Here is a 21,647-nt window from a genome sequence, read left to right on the forward strand (position 1 = left end):
CTTGTAAATCCCTCAACCCTGAAAAAGTTGGGTTAAATGAAGCTTTCTCCATTCGTTCTCAGCCTCCAAGTTGTCATCTTGATCCATCGTCCCTCCCTGCGGACTCTCCATCCACAGAGCAATGGGAGATCACGAAGGAGTTACTTCTCACTGGGAGGGAGCAGTAACGAGAGGCAGTTTTCATAGGAGGAAGGAAGGAACAACAAGGATTGGCAACCCTCAGCATCACTGGAGGCATGTCTCCCTTTGATGACATGTGGGAAGCCTTCCTCTTGTATTTCCTTTTCTCTGCGAACTTTGTCCATTGCTCCAAAGGCCAATCATGACACTCAGGACAAGGGCTCGTCTGGTTCCACTTATGCTGGTGGCAATCAGTGCATCAGCTGTGAGGATCAGTTTCATAAGAGGAGAAGAAGCGATGGCAAGGTACATTCCCTATGACAGGGCAATGCCACATGGCATGAGACCTTCCCTCCTTAGGCTGTGATAAGTCATGGGTTTGCATAATTGCATTCACAAATCACAAATTATACCAAACACAATATCGACAAACAATCACACTGGAAAAACTAGGATCAGTGAGTTGCAGGGAAAAACCAGTTTGTTGGACAGAGGCAAGAAAGATGCATGTATCTCGACAAACGGCTTGAAGATAAATGATGCGGTCAGGTGGAAGGGTAAGACTACCCAACCCACTGCCAGTAGTTACCTACCTAACAACCTTGTTAAGAATTAAATGGCCAGTTTCCAGTTCCACTGTAGGTGTTTCCGTATGTAAAGAAAGAGGGTTTGTGTTCATGTAGGAACAATTTGCTATTCTGAGTCCATCCTTTAGATGACAATACCTAGAAGTCCTGTGTTTTGAAAAATGTAGTTTTATTCTTTTCTAGGAAAGGCCCTTGAAGATGATTATTTCTCAGGTTATGGGAAAATCTGTTTTTATTCAATACAAGGTCACTTTAATGGTAGTCATAAATAAAAAGTACATTAATATGATGATACTTGAAACTTTAAAGAGTCAGTTTTACAGAATGTACAAAAATAATTGTATAAAAATACAACTGGTTTGATACAAAACATTGGAGCATTTTACCTTATGACATGCTGTAAGGTAATTCAAATAGTATTCAATGCTTCACATGAGAAACATATGCAATACTGTACAAGGTAAGACTAGAAAATGATCAAGTTGACTATACTAGATTTCCCATGCAAAGGAATTACTTAAGGTCTCTAGTACTTACACAACAGATACACACTTACTTTCGGCACTTTTTTTTATTTTGCCGAGAGACTTCCTACTATGCTGAACTATCCTGCGAGACTCATATAGCCTATGGAAGTCATCAAGATTTTTAAATAGTGTATTTCATTGTCTGGCATCTACCAGATTCATTCTTTACTTACAGTTGTTCTCTTGTTTTCAATCTGTTTGTGATATTAGATAAGCTGTAGTGTGGATGTGCCCTACAATTATTTTTATAGGTAAATACTTTCTAACATTCCTGGCAGTAAGTAACCTCTCATTAATCCACATTTGCAAAGACTGGAACATCCAAATATATTTATTTATAAAATATATATTTGCAATATATAACAATGAATAGAAAGCCCCCTGTATGGTTGGCAACAATGCATAGGCAGAAAAATGCAACAATAACGCTGTTAATAGCCGCTGAGAAAAGGGTATTGTGAGGGTGGTATGCTGGGGTAAGCACATTGGGGGGGAGGGGCTTTGCTGGGGAACTTTTGCAACAGTGTGTTTATGGGGGGTGGGGGGTGGGGGCCAAGACTTTATCTCTTCAGGAGCTTTCACGACCATTATTGGCTCAAAAGCAAAGTTCTCATTACATGACATTTGACAGAGTAAACTACATGAACCTCTTCTTCTATTTGGCATTTTACATTGCTGATTCTCCACACAGCAATTTTGTGTCAAATGGGGTAACATATTATCGTACACCCTCGGTTCCCTAAACGGGCTTCGGCAAGGGGGCATTCTTTCTCCATACCTGTTTAATACGTACACAGATGCCTTGAATGTCAAACTGAACTCACTCCCAATCGGATGCACTGTCAATGAAACAACTATAAACAACCTCTGTTATGCCGACGATATGGTTCTGATTTCCCCATCAGTGCAAGGTCTCCAACGACTCATCAACACTTGCCACCAATATGCAGAGGAATTTGATATCCTATACAACGAAACCAAGACCCAGTGCATGTCGCTGCTCCTGAGATCACTTGAGCATATTGCAGAACCACAAACTTTCCTCGGAAATCATCGGCTGGAATTCGTGCACGAATTTCCGTATTTGGGTCACATTATCACCGACGACCTAAAAGATACAGCAGACATTGAACAGAGGTGTCGTAAACTATGTGCAACTGGCAACATGATTGCAAGGAGGTTTGCCTTCTGTCACCGAGACATGAAAGTGTTGCTTTTCCGCTCGTACTGCTACAGTATCTATGGGTGTTCCCTCTGGACGAACTATACCCGAGAGACCATTAGAAGTATCACTGTTGTGCACAATGACATTCTGAGACGCCTCACAAACATTCCTCACTACCACTCTGCCACACATATGTTCATAGAAAACCATGTGGTAACCCGAGTGAGGAACAGCAGCAACTCGCTCATACAAAGAAGTGAGGTAAGATCTAAAGTGTGGGAAAGATGGGAAAATGAGGCCTTTGTCCCTTAAAGGACTTAATCTCTGTATTGGCAATATGTCATCTGCAGATTCTGTCATTATTATTGTATTTACTGCTGATATTTTACTTTTTCATTATCACTGTGATTACAATCAAGTTAAAGTTTTTTTTTACATTCTGTTTTTGTATTTAGCCCTCTGGACCTGACTACTGTAACCACCTAAGGTCTCTAGATTGCGTATGTTACTGTCTGTGTCATGACTGTGTCACAGAAGTTTCTATCTCTCGTTGGCCGCTTGTGTTTGTCTCCCATTATCACTCTCTTCCATTTCCACCCCTGAAGAATAACTCCAAAAGTTACAGTGAATTTATGACTGTTAAATTTATGAACAAAATTGTTTTATATGAAGCAAGGGCTTTTCTCAAGTTGCAACACCAGTGAACTGAAAAACTTGGAAAACATTACAAAATAACATATCAGTATAAACTGCCCAGTCATGTTGCATCAAAAATTTTCTTACTTATCAGTGTCTATATTTGCACGCACATATAGTATACACCATATGTGTGTTTATTTATATACATAACCATCTGCATCATACTAAAGTCAATTACACACTTGCAGTGTGCTTGCTTGCTGTTCTCTTTCTCTATCCTGATTATTCTTTATTGTTTACAAAACTTTTGGAGTCCTTCCTTGATCAAAACCCCTTATAATCACCTACAACTTGGGCAATCATACGTCAAAATTGAAACATTGGGTAAACATTTAATGGAATATGCTTAATGTTAAACACAATTATGTAAATCACAATTTATCATGGGACATTAACTCGTCATCATATGATCATACACAATGCATCATTGTGTATGATCATGGTTGCAGAGGAGTAATTTACATGTAATCAACTGAACATTTTACAATGTAAATGTAATTGCATAGTAAGGTACTTAAAGGTATTACCTGTCCATACAACACAAACGAAAGACCAGGTACAGTATTGCTTTTGTTCTTGTTCAATTGTCATTCAGTCCTGATCGTAACTCAGGATACATTGGGAGCAACAGTTACTTCATACCCATATTATAAGTCAAAGAGACAGCAAAATGATTAAGTATTCCATTTAGATCTCGTTTGCTGCTTATTCAGTTGTAACCATTTAAAAACTACTGTAGTACACGATATCTGTAAGTCTCTCTCTCTCTCTTCACTCTAAAGGTTTTAAAAGGTCTTGTTATCAATTAGGCAAATGTGAAGTGTAAACTTTCTTTTTAGCCTTCAAAGGTGATGACAATTGCAGCTTTGCATCTCTCTCTCTCACATTGCCAGCATTCAAGGATTGACATCCATTCCTTAGAGAACACAGTGAGTGTTGCTTGGTTTCTATAAATTGCTCACATTCAGAGCAAGAACTCTGATGTGCAGTACGTGAAAAAGTTAATATCTTAAGATGTAATGCTGTGATACATCTGTAATAAGATTTGAGTGAAAAGCTTATTAGATTTTTAATTAATGTGGCGGTAACAAAATGCAGTACAAAATAGCAGCTACTTTCTAACAAATAAGCTTGTGTTGACGTACATGTGCTTGTACATACATGTATGCATCATGATGAGATTTTCCAGGTTTGCCACAAATAAACAGTTCTGGCAATGTGAACAGGTATGAGAGAGGGAGACAGAAATTCAGGATAGTTTTTGTATGCATTTATTCAGCTGACGGTATTGTACAGTTTACTTTTTCATTATGTGTACAGCACAGTACTGTAGTGCATTATGTATTGTTTATTAGCGCATACTGTACAGTACTGTAGTCACAATACAGGCAAGAAAATAAAGGACTAAATAACAATTTTCGTATAATCAATTATTTGGATACTTATTTACTGTTAAAATCAGCTTATATCTTTGTGCCATTAGGTGTAATCTGCATATTACAAAATCATTAAAAGTAACACTTGGCTAACCCACTAAGACTGTCTCTGTAATCACCCGTCTCCCACCAAATGGCACTGTAATGTTTACGTTCTTGTCAGCATTCTTCATACATGTCCTTATGTAGTCGGTGTGAATTAGCGCTAGTAATCATTCTGACGATTTAGGGTTTATTTTACATTCTTAAAGTGATTGTTTACCATATCCACACATTTCCAATCTCCACAAGAGCCTTGGATATATATTGCAGCAGATAATTGAGGGTTTACTGAAAGTGGCTACTTTCCAGTGTGAATTCTCATTTGCATTATAAGATGTTTCCTGTAAAATTCCTTTCCACATTCTTACACATGGGCTTCTCTCTCTGGCTTCTGTTATTCTTAATTTTCGGTTTATATCAGGGGTGCAATGGGCTCCAGCCTGGGGTCTATGGTTGCACCTCTATGTTCCACTAGCCTCATATCCAAGGGCTCTTTTCAAGGTGTTTACCGTTCCTATGAGGGCAGCAATCTGCACCTCAGTTATACTTGGGTAACTTGATATTGCCTGAAGAAATTTGCTCAGGTTTTTATTTATAAGTCTTATTGCCCTACCACCACAGGTACTATTTCTATTTCCTTCAGTTCCCATGTACTTTTCAGGTCGTTCTGTAGGTCATGGTATTTTGTTATTTTATGCTTTTCAGCTCTATTGAGGCCAAAGTCACTGGGTAATGTCGCACCTATAATCTTTGCTGTTTTTTCCTCCTTGTTCCAGGTCACAATATCAGGTTTTATAGCACCTCCTTCTCTATATCTTCCTGTTGGAATTTCCTTGTCATAAAAGATGGTAACGGCCCTATTGGAGGTGATTGGATCTGGTTCATGCTCCCACACTTTTTCTTTCACTTCAATTCTGAATTCTTTATGTATTTTCCAATGTATATATTTACAGATATTGTTGTGGCGGGCTGTATAGTGACCATCTGCAAGCAGGGTCTGGCAGGCTGATATCAGATGATTCGTACTCTCAACCGCTGCATGATAAAACCTACACTGGTCACTCCCTGATATACTTGCCATTTTCTTGAAGCTGTTTTTTAGGTCTTGATTTTGTGTTTCTATTATCAGAATTTCTCCATCATAACCTAGATCTCCATTTCTTATCCATCTAAGTGATTCTTCTTTGTCTGTTCAACTATTTTTCCAGTTCTTGCTCTGTGACTAGTTCTGACTGGTCTTCCTGGCTATTGTTTTTGCTGGAGTCTGCTCAGTACCCTCTGTGTCTTCTAGCAGATCTGCAAAGTTCTTAGCCTGTGGTGTTGGGCAACCTTTTTGATGTTTTCATCCTCAGAGCTTTTGAAGTACTACCCTTGACTTATTATTGCTGCTCTGTAGGCATAATCCACCTTCTCTGTGAGGGAAATATTTATGTAGGGTGAGAATCTTCCAGGTTTTAATGTCCATCCTGTCGAACTTACCTTGTGGCCAGTCTACAATGCTAAAACCATATGTCACCAATGGTATTGCCAGCTGGTTTATGGTAGTGATCTTGTCCGTTGGTGTTAGTTCTGAATTACAGGTCTTCTTTAGGTGGCTGATGTATTTTTTCTTTATCTTTTCTCTCTTTTTCTTGTGTTCTATACCACTGTTTTCTTGTATTCCCAAGTTCTTATATGCAGACTCCTCTGCCAGGTCTTCAACAAACATGCCTTCCTCTACCTTTATTCCTTCTGATATTACTCTCTTCCCTCTCTTTATTGTACTCTTGGCACACTTGTCCAACCCAAATTCCATGCAGGTGTCATTTGAGAATTGGTAGACTGTCCTAACTAATTCTTCCAATTTTTCTTCTGAATCTGCAAACAACTTCAGGTCACCCATGAGGAGCAGGTGATTCACTCTTTTATGCTCTTTTCTGCTTCTGCTTTTGCTTAGGTCATAGCCAGTGTTAATGTTGTTCAAGATTTTACTAAGCAGATTTATGGTCAAGCAGAATAGAAGTGGTGAGAGGCTGTCACCCTGGAATATTCCTCTTTGGATCTTTATGTCTGGAATTACTATCTGGCCCTCAGAGTGTTTTAGACAGAGAGTGGTCTTCCACTCACTCATCTGTGCTGCCGAGAAAGATCTTATTTCCTCATTGATGTTGTCTAATTCCATACATTTGAATATCCAGGTGTTGTCTATGGTTTTCAAACAGTGGCTTCCAAAATCTCTCTAGGTCTTCCTTGCTCAGTTGTGTTCATACCTCCACTGTTTCTTTCGTCATCTTCCTATACAATCTTTGAATTTTCACCAAACTGAATATTTATCTAATTTACTTTTATCTTCTGTTGTTTGTTTCCTATTTGTGAAGCTAGGGCCTTTATATTGGCTTGGTGTTCTGCCAGTTTTCCACTGATTTGTTCATTCCATATTCTGTATTTTTTCATTATTTTCCTTATTTTCTTGAGCAGATTTTGTGAGTGAATTTGATCTGTCATATAGTTGGACATTTGAGAGATCTCTACCTTAACTGGTTCATTTTATCATGTTGTTTCTTTTTCCTCTCCAGAGTGCAACCTCATATGATGTGTAAGACTTGATTTCCGTGAAAATGCTTTCCCACATTCCTTGCACATATATGGCTTCTCTCCAGTATGCAATCTCATATGACATGTAAGATTTGGTTTCTGGGAAAATGCTTCTCCACATTCTTTGCACATGAATGGCTTCTCTCCAGTATGGATTCTCATATGAGTTGTAAGATGATATTTGTAGGCAAATCCTTTCCCACATTCCTTGCATATGAATGGATGATTCTCTCCAGTATGCAATCTCATATGACGTGTAAGATCTCGTTTCTGGGAAAATGCTTTCCCACATTCTTTGCACATATATGGCTTCTCTCCAGTATGCAATCTCATATGAAGTGTAAGAATTGACTTACTGGAAAATGCTTTCCCACATTCTTTGCACACGAATGGCTTCTCTCCGGTATGGATTCTCATATGACGTGTAAGATCTGGTTTGTGGGAAAACGTTTTCCCACATTCTTTGCACATGAATGGCTTCTCTCCAGTAATGGATTTCTCATATTAGTTTGTAAGTGTGTTTGTAGGGCAAATCCTTTCCCACATTCCTTCCTAGAATGGGATGATTCTTCTCCATATGATGTAAGATGATGTTTGTAGGCAAATCCTTTCCCACATTCCTTGCATATGAATGGATGATTCTCTCCAGTATGAAATCTCATATGAAGTGTAAGTTGTGTTTTGCGGGAAAATGCTTTCCCACATTCTTTACAAATGAATGGCTTCTCTCCAGTATGGATTCTCATATGAACTATAAGATTATGTTTCAAGGAAAATGCTTTCCCACAGTCATTGCATATGAATTTATTGCTGGTAGGATTTGTGATATCATTTGTAAGATTAATTTTCTTGTAAAATGCTTTCTCACAGTCAGTTGATCTGAAAGGCTTCTCTCCATTGTGAATATTTCTTCTTTCTTGTTTTACTTCCTTTTTGCAAGTTTGTGGATGTTTTTCATTCACTGTTGAATTCATTTCATATGAATAGTCATCATCTTCATTAGACTCATAGAATTCCTCTGGCTCTATTTTGATGTCCATCAATGGATCCAGAGACAAAAAGTCTCCATCACTGGTTCCACTAAAGGCAGCCAAGTTGCTGTTTTCTTGATTTATGGAAGGTAGTGATAATGCACCTTCAGTTTCCCTTTTCAAAGGAAATTCTAAAGAATGTTCTGGATTCATTTTAGCCTTATGTCCCGTCCTGTTCTGTATACCAATGTGTTCAATTCACAGCTCTTAACATAAAATTGTTTACAAATAATTACTCAATAAATATGTTAATAATTAAGTACAATATCTTGAAGGACTATAACCAGATTTCACTGCTGATGTATGAATCTAATATTCAAAACAAATTTTACTTATTTTTTAAATTTGTTAAATACATGTACAATAATTCACTGTTGTCTCAAACACTTTAAGAGTTGCTATTGGTAATGTTCCATGTAGTACCGTTAAGCAACATGCATTTCCCAAAATCCTGATGCTAATCAAAACTGACGAAGGAAGGAAGATTCTTCTGAGGGAGAATCTGAAATCAAAGAATGTAACACAGAGTTAGGAAACATAATGCCAGAACTGAAGCAGCAAATTAATAAATCAAATTCAATTCAGGTTCTCATAAAGGTCTCAGGCCGATTAACAAAGCGTGCATTTGATAGTTCTATCCAAACATGAATACAATCCTACCAAACGTTGTCCAGACACAGCATCAAAACATTCCTGAGGCAACAATGCAACAACAGATTAAAAGTTAATATTGACGCCCACCGCCTCACATCTGTAAACCTTCTTAGCTTGACATTACAATATAAATTACTTATGGACATATCTTATTAACAAATCAAAGGCCAAGAATAGAAAATGCAAGAGACCAGCATAAGAGTTTTGTGGGGTAACAGCAGGAAGGGTACAGTACACAGCAAATGCTTAATTTTGTGACCCAGCTATACATAACACATATTATCCACAGATGCGGTAGATAATAATAAGAAAAAATAGTAAGGGTAAATTGAGTAGTAATTTGAAGAGAGATGAAAGTGTTCAAATTAGTTTCACTGATTGTTATTGTGGATACAATGCATGAGTAGCTATTATGACCAGCCACACTGATGACGGTCTTGGAAGGTATGTGCTGCGTTGGAAATGGGTTAAGTGGTGGTTAAAATGAGTGAGTAAGGGAATTCCCCTCACTCATATGCCATCACCAAACACTTCTTGTTTTGGCCTGATGAACAAAGAGGGGTGGCTTTGATGGTAGATGATATAAGGTTTTGGTTTGCATACCTATGAAAATTTCATATTACAGCATTTCCTCAATTAGTGTATCTGCATATGCATGGCTTGCGACTTGGCAATATATTCACATTTAACTCCAGCCCTGCCAAAATCTACATGAATGTATACATACATAAATAAATGAATACATTAAAGAGCCTTTTTGGTTTTCAATGCTGCAAAAGGGGAATTATTACAATTTTTTAAAGCACTTTGTATTTTTCCTAATATACAAACCTGAAGGTCTTTACATATGGCTATAAGTGCAGTGCAAGCTGGGAAAACAGCTGTTTAACTTTAAATAAAGTGGTAAACTATCAACGGTAGGGTGGGAGTCCCGCCCACTCCTATCCTTATGCTTCACTTTAACCTTTTGGCTCAGGTAGTAGAATGAGGGGTGGCTCAAGGTGGGCAATGTTTATAGATTGTTCTTAACAAATAGAATCCTATGGTCTTTACATATGGAGAATTACTTGTTGGTGGAAGGATTCTGAGTAAATCTCTGAAGAGACTGGTACCTCAATTCACCAGGGCCTCCTTCCTAGTCATGTAGAGCAGAGGAAGGAGTCCCGTGCATCTGACATGTTGAGCTTATGTGAGGTCAGCTCTCAGACTTCTGGGCCTTTCGAATTAATGGGCCTGTAATGTATAGCTTCACTGGTTCAAAAAGGTTTTGGAGGAACCTATAGTGTTTTGCTTTATTGTCAGTCCCTCTCTCCCTTTGCTAGAGAGAGGGGATGGACATTCATCTATTAATCTACAGACTTCTAGATTATAGACAGGGCACAGTACTTAGTTATGTAGCTCACCTGCATCGCACACCCATTTAGCATGTAACGGTTTGCCAACCCTCCCTCTGCCCTACAGGTGAGGAAGAGTATAAAAAGAGAAAGGGAGGAGGGGGCCAATCACTCACTCACTCACATACTCTCTTTGTAACTGAACACCTTAGGCGAGATGCTACCTGTCCCTCTAGGGGAGCTGGGTGAGCTACACAACTTGTTAAGCAGACATCACAGGAAGGAAAAGGTGTCCATGGACCCATGGGCAACGTCCCGAAGGTAGAAGGATGTGAATGTGGTATTTCATGAACACACTCCCACCCTTAGTACTATTAGAACCGACAAGTTCTTCCAGAATGCGAGGGACAGACCATGCCCCCAACCCTCTAAGCTCTTACTCAGAAAGTACTCTTATCTGCCTTGTCAGAAGTAGAGTATGCTCCCTTGATTTTCTCACAACTCCAGAAAGAAGCCATTTTCTTGGACACCTCTTCCTTGGTCGAGCCAGTACTAACAAAGCGTCATCGACATTGAGGACGGAGATGTCAAAACCTCTTTAGATAGCACCACAACACTCTTGATCACTACCAGTAAAGTCTCTATGAAGGGGATCAAAAAGAACTTGAATCTGGTGTCAGGGACCGACGGATTCCGAGTCTTTGCTACGAATTCTGGGACAAACTAGAGCAGGGGTTCTCAAAGTGGTCGATATCGACCCCCAAGGGTCAATAGGACCGGGTCGATGAATAGTCAGGGGGTCAAAAGGGTCGATGAATAACTAACGGGTCAGTGAATTAAATTACATATACTCAAATATCTAAAGTTCTGAATATATTTTCTTACTAGGTGTTATATTTTTATCATACTGCATTTCAAGTACTAAACTAATAATTCTCAAATTGGATTTGACATTGGTGTTTTTACTTTTTTTTCTTTTCTTGAATTATTTAATGCTAGTCTAGGGGGTCGATAGAAAAATTAAAACTACATTGGGGTCGAGGAGTTAAGGAGTTTGAGAACCCCTGAACTAGAGCGTGACAGATCTTCATCCATTCTAGTGTTCAACATCGAAGGAAAGTCCATGATGTTCACAAAATCTCTTTGCCAATGCCAGGGTAAGCAAGAACACAATCCTGAAGGTCAGATCCCTGTCTGACGACTCTCGTAAAGGCTAGGGTGCACAAGTCAGGCTCCATAAGGCAAGAGTCACATCCCACTCAGGGGGACTGAATTCCCAGGGAGGGCAAAACTGTTTGAAGCTTCTCAACAGCATGGAGATCTCCACAAGAAAGAAAAATCGACACTCTTTAAGCAAAGGATTAATCCAAGGGCAACTCTGTAGCTCCTGACAGCTGTGACAGCGAAGAAAGACAAGAATGTATGCTACCTGCTGAAGAGGAGATCCTACCAGAGAGATATCCCATCAATGACACCAATCACAGAAGACGACCCATTTCCCCTAGTATACAGCCATTGAAGATTTACAAAGGTATCCAGAAATCTTGGTCATTGTGTGACGAGAAAAAACCTCTAGCTCACAGGAGATGGTGGATAGTCTCCAGGCATGAAGTGACAGTTCTCTCACAGCCTGGCAATACCTCTATGAGCGGCTGGTACAGCAGGTTGTGCCAAGGGGGAATCTCTCTTGGTACCCAGGAAAGTAGAGCTAGCAGGTCCAGATACCACTTGGCATGGCGGCACTGGGAGCTAGCAGGGTCATCCTGAGATTAGGGGTGATCATGACCCTGTTGATCACCCAATGAATCAGACAAAATGGAGGAAAAGTTTAAGCCTTGGAGATTGTCCCATGGGTGTTGTAAAGCCTCTCCTATTACTGCCCCTGGCACAAAAGAACAGAACACCAGGAGCTTTACATTGTGCCAGGTTGCAAAGAGGCCCTATGTCTGGACCCTGGCAACGGAGCACGTCTGCTGCTCTGTTCTGGTTCCCCAGGATTTACCCGACTGACAGATCTACTGAGTGTGCTGCTGCCCACTCGCGAACCTGCACCACCAACATGTGTAGCAGAAGGGAATGTAATTTGTCTGCTTGTTGACCTGCACCAATACTGTACAGTTGTATTGTTGATATACCACCTTGAGATCCAGAATATTGATGTGAAGGTGAATGAAACCAGCAACGAAAGTTGTTTGCGAATTAGTTCAAATTCTTTTTCCAGGAAATCTGGGGAACAAATTCATAAGGCTCTTAAGAACATTGCTGAATTCGCAAAAACTTTCGTCTTTAAAGTATCCTGACCATATAATTGAGAAAGCAATTCACAAAGCAAACATAATTTTCTACCGACCCCCTCAAAACAAGACCAAAGAGACACCCAACAATAAAATAAAAATTCCTCACCTGGACAGGATTAAAACAGTGACTCAGACTCTTGGAAAATCTAGCCCTTTTGCATTTACTTACCCAAACACCTTAGCCAAATCCCTGATTAACGTCTAACAAAAGACATTCCCCAAGGCAACAGGGGTTTATGAAATTCCATGCCAGGACTGTGACCAATCTTACATCGGATTTACAGGAAAATCACTTCCCCAGAGATTAATACAACACAGACGATCAGTTAGATATGGACAACAGAACTCAGCTATTTTCAACCATATAAATGAACATAACCATAGAATAAACTGGAATTTGTCACATATAATTTATAGCAGCAACTGCCAGTACAAGAGTCAAATGATGGAATCAGCCTTAATAAAAGAGAGGCAGGTAATGAACATCTCAAAAGGAGCATGGGTTTCAGATGTGATCGACAAGGTTTTCATGCAACCAACGCTTAAGAATATTAAAGGAAGATTATCAGCGGGGGTGACCTAAATCGGCTTACCTGTGGATGGATCTCTTGGTATAAATACCACTTTTTCTGCAAACTTTTCTCCTTCATATACCTGAAGAGAGAGACAGCAGTCTCTGAAATATAGTACTTTTCTCTCTATACTCTGGTGTTTTTATGGGTTCCTTTTATTAGATGGAATTCTGTTGTAACAGAACATTTTTACCATATATATATATATATATATATATATATATATATATATATAGATATATATATAATATTAATTTATATATATTAAATACAGGCGGTCCCCGGGTTACGACGGTTCCAGCTTACGACGTTCCGAGGTTACGACGCTTTTTCTTAAATATTCAATAGAAAAATCTGTCCTGGGTTACGACGTTTGTTCCGAGGTTACGACGCTGACGCTTCCGACGCTCCGAGTTAACGACGCTTTTAAAAAACACATACTATGATAAAAATCCTTTATAGTTTAGCACAGTATATTAATAAAAATAAGTTTCTGGTTAGATTACAACAAAAATTTTGAGGTTATGATGATTTTCGACACTTTTTATGTCGTATTTTTTCTTCATGCTTTTTAGTGACGCCTCATATGCAGAACTAGTTTCCGAGCGAATGAATACATACTAGCTTGCGGTGCGCAAAGTTTACATATAACAGTCCAAAAGCGCAAATAATGAAAAAATCATTGCTTGTTTCCAGTAATAATAACAAAACGAAGTTTCTGGTTAGATTACAACGCAAATTCCAAGTATCCAAAGAGAGACATTATCCAGTAATTTGATCAGAGAGAGAGAGAGAGAGAGAGAGAGAGAGAGAGAGAGAGAGAGAGAGAGAGAGAGAGAGAGAGGTGTCTTCCGATGCTCCGAGTTAAGGACAGAGAAGTGTTCGTTTCGTTAAACGGCCTCTGACTCATGCCAGTAAATGTTTTGTTGATACTAATAATATAAGCCTATTTAAAGATACGTTTACTTTAATTAGTCTATATGATTTATAAATAGTAATCAACTGTTCTTGTAGCCCTCAAGATTTGGCAAAATCAAAGTATCCAAAGAGAGACATTATCCAGTACACTGGAACCTTGACATACGAATTTAATTTGTTCCGTTACCATCATCGTATATCAAAACAGTTGTATCTCAAAGCATTTTTTCCCATTTAAAATAATGTAATATCTATTAATCCATTCTAGCGCTATGAAACCATACCTAAACACAGCTAAATTACATATAATATACACAATTTATACACAAGTAAACGAGTAATAACACACAATAAAAAAAAGAAAGGAATTTTACTTATCACAACGAAAGATGACGTGAGGCCAGCAGGGGGAGGAGGTAGGGAAGGGTGGCAGGGAACGATTTGCTCTCTTTTTATTTACGTATGTACACTAATAACTACGTAATAAACACAAATGAAATAACATTGCTAAACTAATTTTTATTTATATTTTTTAATCAGTTGGTAGTTTAGAAATAATGGTGATGCCTTTGGAAGGTTTTTATAGCTTCCTTCTGCTTGATGATCGTGGATATTGTAGAAGGATTTCGACCATACTCGTTTGACAAATCGACGATACAAACGCCACGTTCATGCTTTGCTATAATTTCATGTTGTGCTTCCATCGAAATAATTTTCTTGGGTTTTTTCTTTTCACCTGCTTTGTCTTTAGCTTTGGGACCCATAGTTAATAATAAAATAGACAAAATAACACGAAATATAGGCACAAATACAACGAACTAAACAACAATGTGTTAACGATGCAGCACCAACAAACAGACTGAACGCCATTTATCGGTCGCCTATACAACTATCACATCGTAAAATCATATCTCAAATATTTCGTTGTATATCAAAGCATATATTTTCGCAAATTTTCTGTTGTATCTCAAAACATTCGTATATTAGGGCAATCGTATGTCAAGGTTCCAGTGTAATTTGATCAGAGAGAGAGAGAGAGAGAGAGAGAGAGAGAGAGAGAGAGAGAGAGAGAGAGAGAGAGAGAGAGAGAGAGAGAGAGAGAGACATCTTGGCAACAATGGTCTCGGGTATTGACGTAACGTTTATTTTCCGAACAGATAGGACAGAGAAGTGTTCGTTTCATTAAACAGCCTCTGACTCATACCAAGAAATGTTTTGTTGATACTAATATATAAGCCTATTTAAAGATACGTTTACTGTAATTAGTCTGTATGATACTAGTAATCAACTGTTCTTGTAGCCCTCAAGATTTGGCAAAATCACTCCAGGTTGTACATAAAACTTCAAGAATGTAGTGTCATCAGAGGATTACAATAGTTTTTACCTTCAAGAACCAGCATTTTTTTATGAAAATAACTCCAGGTTGTACATAAAACTACAGGAAACAACATGTAGTGTAACCAAAAGATTACAAGTAAGGTTTTTATAACTTTTTATTAGTTTAAGACATATTTCCAAACGTCGTTCCGGGGACTGCTTGTATATATACCCAATTTAGCATGAAGGCACACATGCTTGAGAATATCCTTAAATCCACGGTAGAAAGGTGAGTGAATACTGGAGACTTGGAACAAAGACTTTTGCAGTTTATTCTACATTTTCAAGTTCACACTGAATATAAAAGAAGATGACAGAACTTTATATACAAAAAACAAAAATAGGGGCCGGGTTACAGTTTGTTATTCTGGGTGGTGTGTTCTTTAAGCAAATGAGACAAGGAAAGAGGCTAAAGGGACAATCCAGGATGGAGATTTAAATTCGTTATTGACGTGGCTTCAATGAAAACGGACTCCAACAGATTCCTTTTACATTGCTCTTTGACCCTGTAAATTATTGAGGAATTATCCCAGTTAATAGCATGGCCTGTCTTAGGCCAATGATCCGCAATGCCATTATCGTTAAGCTTCTTGATACAGCATATATGTGCTGAGAACATCTTACCTTTAGATCTTACAATCTTTGCCCTACATAAATTTTATTACATTCTTTACAAGGAATACTGTATACAATATTATTATATTTAAATATTAAGTTAATATCAATTGTTTTCAAAATGAGTACAGTACTTAGGATGAAATGGTACATAAAGAATATTCCTAAGTTCTTTGTTACCACTAGTTTGATTGTAATATGCTTTTTTAATTTATTTTTACAAAGTTCCAAAAAATATAGGGATAACATAATGAATTTCCTATTCTATCAATGATTTTAAACTCATCTTCCAAAAATTCAGGACTACAAATTCTGAATGTTCTAATATACAGACCTGAAAATATTGACACCGTCATTTGTTTAGCATGGTTGGAGTAAAAATGGATATATCACAAACTAGTATTAGTGGGTTTCCTATATACTTTAAAGCAAAAACTGGTGTTATTTCTAACAATTAAGACATCCAAAAATGGTATACAATTATTTTCTACCTATTCTATAAAGACTTTTCTAGATGGTACAAGATTATTAATTGTATGCAAGAAGTCAGGAATACTTACATTTTCTTTTACAATACAAAAACAGTCATCTACATATTTAACACAAAACACATAAGACAATAAATTTCTTGGAATAAGTCTAGACTCAAAAAACTCCACGTAAAGATTAGACAAAAGTGGCGAAAGAGGGTTACCCATAGCCATACCAAATATTTGTTTATAAATATTACCTGTAAGAGTGAACTTACAATTCTTTTTATACAACTGGAACTTTAGTAAATAAAGATGTTACATCAAAACTGGTTAATTTGTCAGGACTGGATAATTCAATATGGGCGAGTCTAGTACAGAAATCATATAATGTACTGTTTTATTACTTTTCACCCTTAAATTAACTTTTGAACACATTAATAATGGGAAAAAATGTGAAAAGGGGTACTTTCTGGGTTGACTGGAACGAATTATCCTGATTCCTCTTATTTCTTATGGGGATATTTGTTTCATATATTCCGAACATATTGTATTTCAAACAGCCTTCTGGAACAAATTAAGCTTGAAGTCTGAGGTACTACTGTATCTATTGTTAGGAGTAAAACAAAATTCTGGCTGCCATCTTTCTTTTAGTTAGAGTTAGGAAAATCTTTAGGGAACTGCATGCCAACATTTAATTTAGCCTGTGAGAGAGACAAATAAACTAACATTTAGCTTGTTTTTTCATTGCTACCACGTAACAGCATCAGGTAGATAGGAAGAGTAATTTGTCCAAGAGTCAGTGCCAGGCTCCGTTTGCATAGTCTATCATGGGTTAAAAAGTTCTGTATTAGTGATGGAAGTTACAATTAGCTAGGTGCGGGCAGAGGATTTTTTCCCAAGCCGCTCTCTCTCTCTCTCTCTCTCTCTCTCTCTCTCTCTCTCTCTCTCTCTCTCTCTCTCTCTCTACTGCAGCTACCACGTGGTAGGATCATAGGAAAGTAGGCTAGAATTAGGCAAGCTGTACCCCTATAAGAAAATTACCTCCAAGAGGCAGAGACAGAAACCTGTTACCTAAGTCAGAAGAATTTTGCTTAAAGAAATGCAGTAGCATCAAAGAAATTATATTCATTTTTTGTAGTACCATAAGATAAAAGTAAATATATCTGTAGTGAATCAAGACACAAAGCGATAACATTTTACAACACTGAATGTAGAAAGAAAGGTACAAAGCAACCTTATGTTTTGATCAGCGGTCATTCACCCAGACACACACCCAACCCCCAACCTGTGGGCGACCTAACCATCCGCCTGCCATTCATGGCATAGCGCTTTCTTGCCCAGAGAGGAACTCGAGCCAACCACTCAGAATCTACTTTAGCACGGGCCTAAAGAAGTCATTTGGTTGTTTGTATGAGCATTGATTCTTTCCCACGTAGAAGAGTTAACGAAATAAGATGAGGGAGAAAGGGGGGAACTTGCTTAAGCAGACGGGAGAATAGCTTTTATTTCGTGTTATTATCACTGGGTGGTTAAAAAATCCTTTTTGTAGGGAGCCATCAGGCGTCCCAATATAAATTTCTTAAAGTAAATTGTATATTTCCTAGCTCTACAAACCTGAGGTCCTTTACATTAGGAATTACTTTCAGCGTAGGCTGGAATACAGCCGTTAAATTCTTGAACAAGACCCACCTGCCCTGATGTAAACACTCCATTTTGCCTTTCAGCGCAGGCTTCAGATTGAGGGGTGGCATGAGGTGGGCATTAATGTAAAGGACCATGGGTTTGTATAGTTAGTTAAAATACAATTTAATTTCAAAAACTGTGACTTGTTCCTACATGATATACAATCCCTCAGTCCATGACTTTAGGAAGACTCACTGATTGGTGGGAGGAATGTGAGTGAGCCTCCAGAACTGACTGGAGTTCAGCATACCTAGGATATTCCTCCTGGTCAGAAGAGCGAGGAGGAGTGCCCTGACTCTGACAACTTGATCAGTGTATAGTTGCTGTATGATCAAGAGTCAGACTTCTGGGCCTTTTCGACAAAGTTGGAGGCATTAATGCTTTGCATTATTGCTAGTCTCTTTTCTTCCCTTCTTAGAGCAAGGAGCGGGATTGCTTCTATGATTCTGATAAGAACAATAGAAAGGAAACTCGATGTGCAAGTTTACTGCATCAAAAGCCTCACCAGCAAATGTAAGTTCCAGTCCTATCCTCAACCTGAAAGAAAAGGAGTAGAAGTAAAAGGAGGGGAAGGTGGAGAGACCAGTCACTCTCACATCCTTCTTACCTTTAGAACCACACACCATAGGTGAGATGTAACTGTCCTCTGAAGGAGAGCGTACATTGGATGTGTCAAACTGGTTTTTCCCAACAAAGTAGCACTGGAGAGGCATTCAAACTTCTCGGTGCTATCTTTCCTGAACAGATTGACGTATGTTCGGTAAGATCCTAAGATTGAACCAAAAACATAGTAGAAAGTAGAGGGAAAAAAAGAGAGGAGGATTGACTGTTCTTGACTGCTCTTCTCTGAATTCTGTCAAACGAAGCATTCATTCCCTACAACAATTTCATTCGCTCAAACGCGAGCAAAAGTTGCACGGAGTTCAATACAGTAAAAGCTGGTGAGAACTTGCCCGACTTGCTACGCATCTATCTTCTCCGTGATCGAACCTCAGAAAGCTTGTCCCAAGGGACAATGACATCAATCTTGGCACTTGAAGAATAACCAACGTGGCTCAGTTCCTTCTCTCGCCCTGCACCACTGTCATGATGGAGAGAAGACTACCCATCACTGACTGTAGGTGTACGACCCCCCGTTGGAAGCTGTACACTTGGAGAGACTCGTACACGAGTACCAGACACAGCCCCATTTCCATGAGCCACGCCCCTGGAACCAGAGACAAGATAACGAACCTGGGTTTGAACTCCAGGGGCTTCCGAGACACTATATTCTAGGGTTAGTGTCCCGGTTCCCACTCCAGGAGTAGGTGAGTTGAGGAGACAGCCAACTGCTTCCTCCCTAAGGAAAGGATGCAGACTCTCAGAAGTCTCGAGGCAAGACTTCTTGGGGGTGGAGAAACTACCTTCCTCTTCTTAGGCTGTGGAAGCCTTCGATGAGGGAGGTGAGGAGTGAGATGATAAAGACGATGATGACCCCTGTGAAAACTCACTGCAACACAGGAAGGGAGGGTGCTATGTCATGGCAAGGGACTGCACTGATCATGAGCAGAGACTGCATTCAGTAGAGTTGAGCACTCAGCTCAGCAGGCTGGCTGGCCGAGCCGAGTCAAGTGAGCCGAGCAGATCACCACTAAATAATTGAGTGGTAATCATCAACAAAGATCTATCATTCTTCCTAATTAACAGTTTTCCTTCGAGGCCGAAGCTCCAAGAAGAAGAATAAAGAGGGATTCTGTGTCTGCCAAGCTTTGCATAACTCCAAACCAGATTGAAGAGCGAACTCATCTGTACTGGTAAAGGCTCGTATCACTATCCAAGCACTCGTGATAATGAGCGTTTGGCGAGCATTAGAATTCGTAAGAATTCCCACGCTTGGCGAGAAAACCTGACTTTTGCAAGTCGCTCTGGTGCTAAGCAACATGATGAAGCCGAGCACTCAGCATGAGCCAGCAAAACATAGGGATCCAGGCGCTCGGCAAGACTCCCATTTATTGTAACAATCATTGGGAATACCCATTGCCTGAGTGTTTGGAAATTACAGAAAACCAAATCACTCTTGAGATCTGTAGAAATTCCAAGGAATTAAATTGCTTAGCGAGACTCCTGATATTTTTAATAACAATTATTGGGGATGTCCATCTCATCAAAGTGTTTGGAAGTCACAGGAAACCATAACAATCTAAGAATGCCAGAAACAATAATCGGGAATTCTCGTCTCGCCCAAGTGTTTGCAGATCATAGAAGACCAAAACACTCGGAGAGTGCTAGAAAATCCAAAGAATTTAAGCGCTCAGCACGACTCCCAAATTTTGTCAAGCGATCATCGGGGAGGGGCTCCTCCTCGACTCCTGTAGAAATTGAGGAGGAACAGGCATAAAAACCAGAATATGCAACGGAATATGCACTCGAAATCCGTCCAGAGGTGGAGTGAATCACGGGTAGCCATCAACCTGCAGTGAAGGCAACGACGTGAGTCTAGGAGAGAATTCTTGCCCTGGAGAAATGATTTCCTGAGGATGGTTACAAAACTCACATGACAGGAGAAACATTTGCCACAACTCAGACTGGTTGCCATGTCTTGGGTGGAGTTGAGCATGCAAATGACTGGCATGGCCCAATACCACCCTCCTACACGTCCCAGTCCTTGTTGAGGCTGAAACCTCTCAAGAGGACTGAATGGGGGACTCCCTACTGGTCTAACTGCATGTACGGTCCAGCAGGACCCTCACGTCAACCCTTGGTACCAGGTCATCACCGCAAGAGCGATCACTGGCAAGGCATGGGTCACCTGAGTGACTTACTCCTTTCTTCCACTCAGTGCCTGAGCCGTGATGGTGAGCGGACTCTGTGTCACTGACTCTAGATACACACAAATCTGTAGATTTGCATGCACTCTGGGAATCTCATGAATGAGCGGCCGGCATGGATCTAGTCTTAGGGGCAGAACCTCTAGGACTAGCAACAGAAGTGTGAATTGAAGTTTGCAATTCTACAGCTCCCGACATGCTAGACCCTGGGGACAACAGATACACTTGAGCACCTGCATGTTAACCAAAACAAAGGGGAAAGCAATCCTCTTGTTTGGTGATAATGCCTACCTTGCAGTGTCGTTGCCAAACAATACCACTAGATGTCTCAAAGTCAAAACCGGAAACTCTTGGGAGGCCCGAAAGACTGTCCTGAGTTTCAGGTTATCACAATTTTTAAAAGTAAATTGTAGTTTTCCTAACCATACAAGCCTGAGGTCCTTTACATTAGGAATTACTTTCAGCGTAGGCTGGAAAATGGCTGTTGAAGTTTCAAACAAGGTGATTAGGCCGTTAACTACTGTCTGCTAGGCATAAATATTCAAATTTGCTTTAGGCCCAGGAAGCAGAATGAGGGGTGGCATGAGGTGGGCCTTTATGTAAAGGACCTCAGGTTTGTATAGTTAGGAAAAATACAATTTAGTTTTTAAAATTATGCCTTGTTCCTACACAATATACAAACCTTCGGTCCTTTTCCTTAGGAAGACTCATTGATTGGTGGAAGGAATCTGAGTGA

The 21,647-nt window shown here is 39.4% G+C and overlaps 2 protein-coding genes and 1 long non-coding RNA gene across 5 annotated transcripts in view; 1 reads left to right on the plus strand and 2 right to left on the minus strand.

The window, feature by feature from the left end:
* The window catches only part of LOC135204743 (zinc finger protein OZF-like), a 535,786-nt gene that overhangs the window by 257,382 nt on the left and 256,757 nt on the right, over positions 1–21,647 (plus strand). The window lies entirely within an intron of this gene.
* On the minus strand, positions 1,049–7,727 carry LOC135204555 (gastrula zinc finger protein XlCGF49.1-like). The gene is made up of 2 exons (XM_064234714.1): positions 7,695–7,727; positions 1,049–7,648 (listed from the first exon to the last, which is right to left on the minus strand). Exons 1-2 carry the CDS (start codon positions 7,725–7,727, stop codon positions 7,106–7,108), a joined length of 576 nt encoding a protein of 191 aa, XP_064090784.1. The 3' UTR covers positions 1,049–7,105.
* Positions 7,738–21,647, minus strand: part of LOC135204747 (uncharacterized) — a 222,743-nt gene continuing 208,833 nt past the window's right edge. The window contains exon 4 of the long non-coding RNA XR_010312324.1: positions 7,738–8,683. This is a non-coding gene — a long non-coding RNA (uncharacterized LOC135204747). The remainder of the gene's footprint in view (positions 8,684–21,647) is intronic.

This window comes from Macrobrachium nipponense, chromosome 47 (genome assembly GCF_015104395.2).
Source record: "Macrobrachium nipponense isolate FS-2020 chromosome 47, ASM1510439v2, whole genome shotgun sequence".
NCBI lineage: Eukaryota > Metazoa > Arthropoda > Malacostraca > Decapoda > Palaemonidae > Macrobrachium > Macrobrachium nipponense.